At 38.1% G+C, this 12,820-nt stretch overlaps 1 protein-coding gene across 1 annotated transcript; it reads left to right on the forward strand.

The window, feature by feature from the left end:
- Window positions 1–7,545: 7,545 nt before the first annotated feature.
- NAP1L3 (nucleosome assembly protein 1 like 3) lies at window positions 7,546–10,046 on the forward strand. The gene has a single exon (XM_060137911.1). It carries the CDS (start codon window positions 7,865–7,867, stop codon window positions 9,305–9,307), a length of 1,443 nt encoding a protein of 480 aa, XP_059993894.1. The 5' UTR covers window positions 7,546–7,864; the 3' UTR covers window positions 9,308–10,046.
- Window positions 10,047–12,820: the final 2,774 nt, after the last annotated feature.

The following is a 12,820-nucleotide window of genomic DNA, read 5'->3' on the forward strand; positions in this document are numbered from 1 at the left end:
TGCGGGCTACCCCTAGTTGTGGCGAGCAGGGCCTACTTTTCGTTGTGGTGCATAGGCTCTTCATTGCAGTGGCTTCTCCTTGTAGAGCACGGGCTGTAGGTGTTTGGGCTTCAGCAGTTGCTCAGTAGTTGCAGCACGCGGGCCATAGAGCGCATGGCTTCAGTAGTTGCAGCCCATGGATTCAGTTGCTGCAGGGCTCTAGGGCATGCGGGCCTCTGTAGTTGTGGTGCACAGGCTCAGTAGTTATGGCTCACGGGCTCTAGAGCACAGGCTCAGTAGTTGTGGCACACGGGCTTAGATGCTCCACAGCATGTGGGATCTCCTCGGACCAGGGATCAAACCCGTGTTCCCTGAATTGGCAGGCGGATTCTTAACCACTATGCTACCAGGAAAGTCCATAGCCCCAATTTAGAGAGGAAGAATAGAGGTAATAAAAGTGAGTTAGCTTGCCCAATATCTAATACAACCAGTAAGAGGAAAAATCAGGATTCAAGCCCAGCAATTCTGACTCCAGAACCTGTAATAAAATCACTTAGGTCATAAAGTCTCACTAAGGAAATCAAATGCTGAAACTTGATTATTATTGAGATTCTACTCTTTTAAACTCTAAGAAAGGGTTTTTAAAATTATGTGTATGTTGTTTGATACAAAAATGACCATCACCTCTGAAGAGCTGTGGAATAGGTATTTGTTCCCACCAGCAGGAATATTTGCAATTCCATAAGACTTACTTTTTCTCAGTGGACGCACTTAATCAAATTAATTAAATATATTTGGGTATTCTGGATGAAAAATGGCAGAAAATATCATTTGGGCTTGTTCTACATTGTCCAAATATAATACAAAATTTAGAAATAGTTATGGTAGTTATACATACATGCAGGACATTGCTCACCATTCAAATCCTTTGAATTTTTCCTCCCTTTTTAGTCGAATGAAATAAAATGCTTCCAAACTTGCAATTAAAAAGGTTTGCTTTATTTAAGTTTTTATGTGAGAATTCTTCAAATGAGTACTGTGGGCAAAAGTGTTTCTCTGTGATGTGGATTTACATTTTTGAACAATGTATGCTATTTTTAAGTTGAAAACTAGCATTAGAATAAATATCCAAATTAGTAACTAATTTTCCTTTTCTGCTATTGCATTAATTGTAACTGTTCTCTTAAATTCCATGCAGTTAAGGTTATAATGCCAGAAATGTAATTCACAAATATTTCCTTTTAAAAATCAAATGTTATGGGGGAATATTCCATTTGTGTCAAAAAAGGTTATGCATGTTCATTGGTACAAAGTTTGATATGTTTATTAAATCAAGTTTCTTAAAAATAAAAAAAATAAAATGTTATAGCTACATACCATATTCTATTCATTTGTGTGTACCCTTATTTTAGGAATGAGTATGGAATGATATAATTTTGATTTGAAAAACAGTAGTGTGAAATACTAACCAATTTTTATTACTATTCCTTTTTAAACCACAATTTATTAACAGCTTGAAAAAGCTGTCTATTTAATTTTACCAAGAGGTCTCTCCTAGCCAAGGCGAGAAAAACAGAGGCATTATTTGTACTCCTGAATAATGCTATCTACCATTCCTGTGGCTGGATTATAGACAGCTACACACTGGCAACTCCAGAAACTAGAAGAGCATTTGATGTTTCTTGTGTTGATTGGTTTTCTAGGTTATTACTGTTGTTATTTGCTTCTTTCTCTCTCTTCTGAGAGCAGAAATGAAAGGCCAAGGATGAAGATCCACCTTCTATAACTGTCTCCACTGCAATGAAATTCTGTTATCCTACAATTTGGTTCTATTTTCCTCTCAAATAGACCTAACAAATATTTACCAAATAGGTGATTAAAATCAGTACACAAGTGAACAGAACAGAGAGTACAACACACACCCACACATATATGGACAACAAATTTTTGATAAAGGTGCAAAAGTAGTTCAGTAGAGAAAGGAGCTTTTGTAATAAATGATGCTGGAACAGTTGGTTACACATTTGCAAAAAAGAAAAAAAATTAAATCCACATCTTCTACCACATACAAAAATAGATCAGATTGAAATATAAAACCTAAAAGTATAAAACTTTAAAAAAAGATAGAAGAATATCCTTGTGACCTTGGGCCAGGCAAAGGTGATACCAAAAGCATGGGAACCTAGGGGCAGGACAGGAATGCAGACGCAGACGTAGAGAATGGACTTGAGGACACGGGGAGGGGGAAGGGCAAGCTGGGATGAAGTGAGAGAGTAGCAATGACATATATACACTACCAAATGTAAAATAGATAGTGGGAAGCAGCCGTGTCACACAGGGAGATCAGCTCAGTGCTTTGTGACCACCTAGAGGGGTCGGTTAGGGAGGGTGGGAGGGAGATGCAAGAGGGAGGGGATATGGGGATACATAAATACATATAGCTGATTCACTTTGTTATACAGCAGAAAGTAACACAACATTATAAAGCAATTATACTCCGATAAAGATGTTCAAAAAAAAAGCATGGCTCATAAAATAAAAAAAGATGATATATTGGACTCTATCAAAATTACAAATTTTTGCTCTTTGAAAAACTGTGAAAGGCACTTTTTCAGTTTTTCCTGTTTTTTTAAGAGGATGAAAAAAAATCATGGATTGGGAGAAAATATTTGCAGAACTTATACTTGATAAAGGACTTGTATCCAGAGTAGAAAATGAATTCTCAAAACTCAATAGTAAGACAACAACCTAATAGAAAAATGGGTAAAATATGAATAGATACTTCTACAAAGAAGATAAGTAGATGGTAAATCAGTACACAAAAAGATGTTCAACATCATTAGTCATTAGGGAAATGCAAAGTAAAACCACAATGAGATACTCTTACATACCTATTAGAATGGTTAAATTTTAAAAGACTGACCATACCAAGTGTTGGCACTCCTAGTGGGAATGCAAAATTGTACAATCACTTTGGAAAATAGCTAATTTCTTAAAAGCTAAACATACACATACCATGTGATCCAGTCATTCCACATCTAAGTATTTTTCTAAAGGAAATGAAACTATATGTCCATACAAAGACATACACAAATGAACATAGCAGCTTTATACATAATAGCCCAAAACTCAAATGTCCATCAACAAATTGTGATATATCCAAGCAATGTGTAACTACTCAGTAACACAATAGGAAAATGACTCGTTATGCACATAACGATACGGAAAAATATAAAAATAATTATGCTAAGTGAAAGAAGATAAGCAAAAAGAGGGATATATTGCATGACTCCATTTATATAACATTCTAGAAATGCAAGCCAATCTATAGAAACAGAGAGATGATCAGTGGTTGCCTAGGGACGGAGTAGGGCATGATGAAACATTTGGGGGTGATGAAAATGTTCATTATATTGACTGTGGTGATGACTTCACAGGTGTATAGATTTATCAAAACTTAGCAAATTGTACACTTTATGTACGATTATATCTATTGCACAGTTGACCCTTGAACAACTCGGGGGTTAGGGGCACCCATCCTCTGCACAGTCGAAAATCTTGTGTATAACTTTATAGCCTGCCACAGTATCCACGGTTTTGCATTCAGGGATTCAAGTAACTGCAGCTTGTGTGGTACTATAGTATTTACTGAAAAAAAATTGTGTATAAGTGGGTCCATGCAGTTCAAACCTGTGTTGTTCAAGGGTCAACTGTACTTCAATAAAATTGTTTTAAAAAAGAATTAACTTGTTTATTTAGATAAAATCTATCTAGATGAACCAAAAAAAAAAAGAACAACAAACAATAAGTCCAAAAATAAATGAATTTGCAATGCTTGGCTTCTTAAACATCTACAACAAAAGATAATGCTACAGCAGTTTTCATTGTGTATTATGTATGTGTGTTTGTGTGGCAGGGGTGGTGGGTGGGATTGTGTACATGTTCATAACAGGTAAGGTGTAAACAGATGTCCAAGAGCCATGTTCAGCTTGGAATATACCAATAGATTCTGTGTTAAGCATCATCTCATGTAGAACTATGAACATTTAACCCTCCAAAAAGAATATTATAAAATAATGGAACAGAGATCATATTACTATGCAAGTAATTTATAGATAGCCTTATTAAGAAAAATAGCATATTATATGCTTGCACACTTATAAAAATAGAAAAAATATGGCATTATACATAAATTATATTCATTATATGAACATAAAATTTATTTTCTTTTAGGGACCTGCCATTATAAAATTAAGTTAACTAACAGACCAAAAAAGCTACAAAAATAAAAGTGTGTTATGAGATACCTAAAGTATTGTATACACATCAAAAGTAGACTGTTGTTAGAAAAAGGTACCTAAAATCTATGGCTTGGGACAACAGACTTCCAATCAAAAATCAGGATAGCTCATTAATATATTATCTTTGTATGAGGTTTTTTTACAAGCTTTTTTTCTCTTTTTATTCTCCCTGTTCCATTCCAAACTTTTCTGTATCAGTGTGAATAATTAAGTATTAATTCTTGAAAAGCATCTAAACAAGCCTCTAAGTAGATAATTTTAGAATGAAAGTTGTAGTTGAGTCACATTTGTCCAATATCATAAATCAGAAGAGAGCTATTTTCTAAAGGAGTCACAGTTGTCTTAAATCAAGGTCAAAATTATTTTACCCTTAGGATTTCACCACTGATTAGTTCCTTTCTCAATTCAGTAGAAAAACAAGCAAAGGATATGAATAAGCAATTCCCAAGTGGACAATAAACATATGAAAAGACATTCAATCTTACCACTAATCTAAGAAATAGAAATGCATAATAATAAGAAATTAATTTGGAGATGTTTATTAAAATGTGAATAGTGATTATCTCAGTGTATTTTGAGTTATTTTAAATTTCTTATTTGGATTTCAATGTACTGACTTTTTTCAACCTATATTATTTTCAGAAAAGATAAAGTTATTAAAAAACTGCCTCAGTTATTTGCAGATAAATTATGGACAATGCATCAGAAATCAGAACTCAGAAACAGAATCAAACAATTTAGTTAATACAGTAAAGGTGGTATTTCAAATAAGTGTGAGACAGAAAGATTATCAAATAAGTGGTACTAAGAAAATTAACTAGCTAATAAAAATACATTAAAAAAGTCTCAATCCCTAACTCATTGCTAACTCCAAAATACTAATTATTGTTGGTACAAAGTTTAACATGTATATGAAACCATTAAGGTACTATAAAATATAAGTGCATTCATTACCAAAATACATCCATCATTTTAAAGGAAAATAATAATCTGTAGAACAATATTTACAGCATAACTTCATTGATTTAAATCATTGTTTCCATAGTATATGTTTTAATTAAAATTATAAAATGAAAGGATATGCACCCAGTAAGTTATATTCAGCATTATATCATCATCCTCTACCACATGTGCCTGGCACATGGCAGGCACAAAAATATATTAGTTGAATGACTAAATAAATGAACTCATGCATTGTTGGTGGGACCGTAAATTGTGATAATTTTTTTCTGGAGAGAAGTTTGGCAATATGTATCAAAGAGTAAAATAAGCATGCAACTTATTCCAGCACTCCCATTTCTAGGAATTCATCATATGACTAATTTTTACAAGTGCATATAGTAGGTATACAGGGGTAACTTTTTTATAACAGGAGAAAATATGAATGTTAGTGGAGAGATGGTTTGGGAAGTAGCTGCCCTACAATAGGAATCTGGTTAAATAAATTAAGGCAAATATTTCCATGGAATATGCATCTATTTAAAAATAAGATGTTGATCATTTACTGTGAAAGTATAGTCACAATTAATTGATAAATGAGCAGATTACAAGAGAATACGATGTCACATAGATAAAACAGCATATATAAACAGGCAGGTGTGAATATGTACAAAGAAAATTCTGGAAGGAAATGCATCAAAATGCTAACAATGGTTAACAAATGATTAAGATTGTGTTTTTATTATCATTGGAATTTTCTATATTGTATTTTTCCTTACAATGCTTACATACTTTGACAACCAGGAATAAACAATAAAAGTAAATTCATTTACAGAATAGAAAATAAAAGTGTTTCCTAACTTTTAAAAAATATGACTAAATGACTAAGCACAAATCCTATAATAAAAAGGTAACATAAGGGTTAATCTAACTTTAATATTTTCCTCACTTGAAATGAATAATTCATCATATTTTATATTTTAATTTGCTACTTGTATTCTATGAGCAGGTTTAGAAAGTGAATGTGATTAATTAGGTTATTTTCTACATTAGCATTCTAAATCACCTCTGTGGAGTTTTCCGCTTCCATAGAACTACTAAGATATCTTCCAATTAAGTCTTTAAAAGACTATATCTTGTGAATTTTTATTCAAACACAGATAGGTAATTCTTGTCATTCATAAAAATGGGCTAAATATGTTCCTTACCTTTTAATGAAAAGTAAACACTGGTCTTTTTGGTTGTACCAAGGGAGTTGTTCTGTTGCAGAAAAGAATCCTGTAAATAAAAATAACAGATACCTGTTTTTAAACTTCATTTTGCAAAAGTTTATTCATATATTACTGGACTTGTAAATCATACTTTAGTATGGCTAGAATTTTACAATGTTAGAAGGAAACTGGTGGAAGATGACAATGTAAAGAACACCCTGACAGAGGATGCAGTTTCATCAGCACAGATTCCCCCTCCCGTCCTGCTATTCGTGGAATTGAAAACTGCTGCACGAAAGTATAGAACAAATCGTCTGCTTTTAAATAATACTACTTAACATTTGAATGCCCTTTTATTTTATCTATAAGGTTGTTACAATCATTGAGAAGGACTACGTGGCAAATCAGCAGCAAGGATGGGGTCTCTTATATGCCAGCTTAAAAAGAGAAATATAGTAAAAATGGTGTAACTGACTCACGGCAACATGGGTTCGCAAACCTTGTAGATGGATATAAACCAGGCTTGCCAAACATCACAGACAGCACTTATTAAAACTGCTACGTGGAATGCAATATGCCTGCTTTCTAGCCCCTCCCCCCCTCACCAATAAACGACTCCCCCTTTTTCCCCCAGTGTAAAAATACATGCTCATAGAACAATTAGATAAAAGAAAAAGAATTTTAAAAATCATCAATAATCACACTACCCAATGATGCCACTTGGAGCATTTTCACCCAATTTTTTAAAAAACAGATTTTTGTTACGAGGCCCCTGACAAACCAAGCGGGAATTAAGGATGAGCGGATGGGAGAAGAATATTCCTCTTCCCTTGTTAGGAATCATGACTAGTATTTTTACCTCATATCTAAGCTTTTTTTTTTTTGTAATTATAAAACTATAAAGATAGAATTTTGAGGGGGGAAAAAACGTCTTCCAGGGGTGTCTGCCTCAGCAACCAAGGAGCGTCTGGGAAGGAGGGCGGAGCCTGGAGGGGGAGGTGCGTTTGGTCACTCATTGGGCTGAGAGGTTGTCAATCAAGCTTGCCCAGCAAATGAGGTGCGAGCTGAGGGCACACTGGGAACTAAATGAACTGGAGGTCTGACTGCGAGGGGAGGGGGCTCGAGATGTAAGCAGTGAAGAGATCTCGGGGTCTTGCACTGCGCCATTCGGCTGCGGCACGCCTCAGTCCGCTGCAGCTGTAGCTGAGAGAGGCCTTGCCTTCGCCGCTCTCGTCCAGGTCTCCGCTGCTGCTGCCACCTCCGTTGCGATCTCCTCGGCCCAGCCGCGCCCCGCCCCGCGCTCCTGCTGCCTTCACCGCTGCCAACACCTCAGCCAGAGCCTCCGCCGCCGCCACCCAAGCATCCGTGAGTCATTTTCTGCCCATCTGTGGGCGCGCGGTAGTCACCACCCTAAGAGGTGTGCAGGCTTGCAAAATGGCAGAAGCGGATCCTAACAGGGTCTTGGAACCTGCCGCCCAGGGGGTGGATGAAGAGATGGTGGCTAGCTCGTCTAGCGATTCTGGGGAAGAATCTGACAGCAGCAGCTCTAGCAGCAGCACTAGTTGCAGCAGCAGCAGCAGTAGTAGTGGCAGCAGCAGCAGCAGCAGTAGCTGCAGCCGCTTCTATAGAAAGAAGAGGGTACCTGGGCCTTCCAGAAGTGCGCGGCGTGCTCCGTCGGGTAGAAGTTTCGTGGATCAGCTGCCTCGGGCAGTTAGAAATCGTGTGCAGGCGCTCAGAAATATTCAAGATGAATGTGACAAGGTAGACGCCCTGTTCTTAAAGGCAATTCACGATCTCGAACGAAAATATGCCGAACTCAATAGGCCTCTGTATGATCGGCGATTTCGAATCATCAATGCAGAATATGAGCCTACGGAAGAAGAATGTGAATGGAATTCGGAGGATGAGGTGTTCAGCAGTGATGAGGAGGTGCAGGAAGAAGGCCCTAGTGAGATGCCTGCCTTAGAGGGTGAGGAAGAAGAGGATGACCCGAAAACAAAACCTGAGGTCAAGGCTGAAGAAAATGCAGCTCCGAAAGAAAATCCCGAGGCAAAGGCTGAAGAAGAAGAAGAGTCTAAAGATGCTCTGGAGGCCAAGACTGAAGTAAAAGAAGATCCGAAAGAATCCCCCCAGGCAAAGGCAGAAGATAAAGAGCAGCCTAAAGTAACAGAGGCTAAGGCAAGGGCTCCAGGAAAAGAGGCTCCTAAAAGAGTTCCTGAGGTCAGGCCTAAGGAAAGAGCTCTTAAAAGAGCTCGCAAGGGAAAGCCTAAAAGAGAAGATCCTAAAGGCATTCCCGACTATTGGCTGACTGTCTTAAAGAATGTTGACAAGCTGGGGCCCATGATTCAGAAGTATGATGAGCCCATTCTGAAGTTCCTGTCCGATGTTAGCCTGAAGTTCTCAAAACCTGGCCGGCCTATAAGTTACACATTTGAATTTTGCTTTCTACCCAATCCATACTTCAAAAATGAGGTGCTGACCAAGACATATATAATAAAGTCAAAGCCAGATCACAACGATCCCTTCTTCTCTTGGGGCTGGGAAATCCAAGATTGCAAAGGCTGTAAGATAGATTGGAGAAGAGCAAAGGATGTTACAGTGACAACCACCCGGAGTCGCACAACTGCTACTGGAGAAGTTGAAACCCAACCAAGAGTGGTTCCTAATGCATCATTCTTCAATTTCTTTAGCCCTCCTGAGATTCCTACAATTGGAAAGCTTGAACCACGAGAAGATGCTATCCTTGATGAGGACTTTGAAATTGGTCAAATTTTACATGATAATGTCATCCTGAAATCAATCTATTACTATACAGGAGAAGTCAATGGTACCTATGATGTTGGTAAAGATTGTAGAAACAGGAAATATCGAAAATAAAAAAAAGGCTGCATGAAAGAATTTTCAAGAATCTCAAATTTCAAGCAGAAGTGAAGTAGGTTTATATAGTCTTGGGGAAAAAAAAAAAAACCTGCCCTGTAACCTCAGCACTAGTATTCCTAACAGTCTTGAGTTTTCGTACTTTCCTGGTAGCCTAAAATATTGTCTTAAAGTGTCTAAGTATCAGTTTATTCTATCTAGACTGTTGTAGTGTAATATTCTTCAAAATATGTAAACTGTTGTCAATTATCTAAAGCATGTTAGTTTGGTGCTACAAAGTTTTGATTTTTGTGAAGTCCTTTTGTCATATTCCTATTAGAATGTAGCTGTGAAAACTGTCAGAATTGTTTAACTGAGACAAATATTTGCTTGAAAAAAAAAGTTCCTGAAGCATCAATGCAAATATTTTTTTTTCTTTTTCCAGCCCAGAAGACTAAGGGTTTAAATCTGCTTGTACTAGCTGTGCCTTCATTACTTTGCTATAGAAATACAGTATTATACTAACTAAAACAGTGCATTGTGAAATTTGACCCCTTGAAAAAAATTAGCATACATTTAATAATGTCCATCAAGACCATATATGATATGACTGTGAGCTTGTTAATGTGCCATAGTGGTTTATAAATTTAAGCATAATGAAGTTATTGTTTACCACTGAGGTGTTAATATAACATAGCATTTTTAAAAAGTTTGCTCATCTTATCCTGTGTAACTGTAAACTAAAGGTACTAACCACATTTTCTTTGTAATATGTTCTACTTTGCCTTTCACTGGAAATGATCACTTTACATCATTGGTATTTTTTTCATGTTCTTCTATTACAATCTAAAATAAATAAATGTCAAAATGTATCGTGCTATAAAAATCTACCATTTTTGCCTCATTATAAAAAATATGGTGCTTATTATAGAAAAAGTAGAGAATCCTTAGGAAAAGGAACATTTAAAAATATATAATTATCAATATAATTAACATTCTGATACATTTCACAGATCTTAGCTCTTTTTGGTGGGTACACATCCCAGTGATTGGAGAGAAATGGGACAGGGGAGAAGGACTAAGATAGGGGAGAGAGGAAGAGAAGAGGAGGAAGGAATGGGGAGGAGTGTTGAAGTAGAGAAAGTGGGGAGGGAGAAGGGAGAGGGAGGGTACCAGAGTGAGGAGGGGGGTGGAAGGAGAAGAGGGTGGGAGGGAGGAGGAAAGGAAAGGGGAGAGAAGGAAGGGAGAGGGGAGGAGGGAAGGGAGGAGGGTGGGGAGTGGAAAGGATGGGAGGAGGTAGGGATGGAGAAGAGGGGAGATAGGCAGGAGTGCCTCACCCAGAAAGGACATCCATATTAGTTGTTGTCTTCACTTCCAGGAGTAGGTTGGGTAAGTGACCCAGGCCCACCTTCCACCGTGACTTGGGAAGAGGTCTCATTCCCCTATGTGGTTTATTTTTCCTTATAGGTGACATTATGCTTTCACCAATTCTGCACCATGTGGTTGGTTACAGAGTAATTTGATCCAGAGATTTTGGTTTGAATTTATTGTGAGGAGGAAACCCCTTAAACTCACTTTACCAAAGAGCTTTGTACTGGGCACAAAGTCACAAGCACAACAAATAATATCCTATTTCACATCTGCCATTTCCCCAACTGCATATACTTTCCTCCAGGACCTTAACAGGAAAGAGCTGTGGCAAGAGGAAGACAGGATTGGGGAATTTCTGGGTCACTAGGCATAAAATTACTTACTAGTCTTCCCAGATCCCACCATATATATAGTTTAGTATCTTGCATTTATCCCTGCTTAACAATAGTCACCCCCCATGTCTATAAATGTCAAAATATTCCAACCTATGAGATAGATATTTAACCAATCATGCATGTTTGGATATTTAGGTTACAATTTATACAAAATCAGGAAGTAAATTATTGCTTTTAGCAATAGCAGTCATATTCTGAGAGTCACCTTTTTGTAGTTCTGAGATTTTTGCAACCATCAAGGAGGAGTGTGGTAGCAGATTTACTTATAAGTCTGTGCCGAATCAAAGACTATAGTAAATAGCATGTACCTGGCTCACTGATACAGAGGTTCTCAAATGGAATATATACTGTGCTTGCCAGACATCACAGACAGTAGAGCCCTTAAAACTTCTACGTGGAATGCAACATCCTTATTGCATCTTAGAACACTTGCCGAAGTAGTTAGCCCCTTCCTGCTCTGTATTTTCCAATGTTAAAGGAACGTATGTCATTATAGAATATTTGCAAAATAGAAGGAGAAGTGCAGATAATAACAATCAGTCAGAAGCATACTACAGGAAGATATGCCCTGTATATATAATAGATTGGTGTATTTTCTCCCAGTCCATCACTTTGATTAGGTTTTATCACAAGTTCTTGTCTCAAATCAAGTTGAGTGGGTGTAAGAAGCTAATTCGAAAGACAACTTATTTATTTTTTTAACATCTTTATTGGAGTATAATTGCTTTACAATGGTGAGTTAGTTTCTGCTGTATAACAAAGTGAATCAGCTATACACATATATCCCCATATCTCCTCCCTCTTGCGTCTCCCTCCCACCCTCCCTATCCCACCCCTCTAGGTGGTCACAAAGCACCGAGCTGATCTCCCTGTGCTATGCAGCTGCTTCCCCCTAGCTATCTATTTTACATTTGGTAGTGTGTACATTACAATGCCACTCCCTCACTTCGTCCCAGTTTACCTGTATTGGTATTTTTGCCTTTTCAGGTTAAGTCTGGCGGGGGTAGGGGTGGGGAACGGGCAGGTGTCACGGATTTTTGAATCAGTAAAAGCTAGGATTCCGGAAATGCAAACGGTGGGTGGTGGGTGCTTCAGCCACCTAGTCTAAGTCAAAGGTGAAAAGAGCCGGGAAACCCGATGGGCTTGCACGTTCGTTGGGCTGCAGGTTTGTCCATCACACTCGCTCAGCCAATGAATGATGCCAGAAAGAAGAGCTGGGTGGGAGCGAAGCTCCTGGGCTGGGTGCATGGGCGTGAGAAGAGTTTTACGGGGTCTTCCTCGGTGCCTTCTAATCGGCGAGCTGTTTCCTTTGGCTGTGATTCAAGGCTGAGGTCAGCCGTTCCCTTCACTGACCCGAGCCCGACCGAAGAGGTCGTCACCTCCTCCGCGCTGCAGTCGTCCCCGCCTTCTCCTTTGTGAATTTTTGCCATCCTGAATTGGGGCACTGAGCGTCCAGGGTCTTCACTCTAAAAGTTTGTTCTTTTCCTGTAAGGTGGCAAACTCAGGTAAGAAGGGGTTTTCCTAAGCAACAGCAGAGACTGCTGAAGAGGTCAGGAAAGAAACTTGAGCTAAGTGAAGAAAGGGACCACACGGATAGTCAAATGATGCCAATGCCCCATTCTGACGGGGTCTAACGATACAGGTGTCCTTGCCCTCAAAAGGCTTCAGGGGTCAAGTGATAAGATAGAAGCTGAATTTGAAAAGGAATTGCACGCTCTTGTAAAAAGGATAAATCCTCACTTGATTAGATGTTCGTGCCCACCAGCGT

This window comes from Lagenorhynchus albirostris, chromosome X (genome assembly GCF_949774975.1).
Source record: "Lagenorhynchus albirostris chromosome X, mLagAlb1.1, whole genome shotgun sequence".
Lineage (NCBI taxonomy): Eukaryota > Metazoa > Chordata > Mammalia > Artiodactyla > Delphinidae > Lagenorhynchus > Lagenorhynchus albirostris.

Excerpts from the sequence above, each read along its gene's own strand:
- NAP1L3 (XM_060137911.1), top strand. The coding sequence starts at position 7,865 with ATGGCAGAAGCGGATCCTAACAGGGTCTTGGAACCTGCCGCCCAGGGG.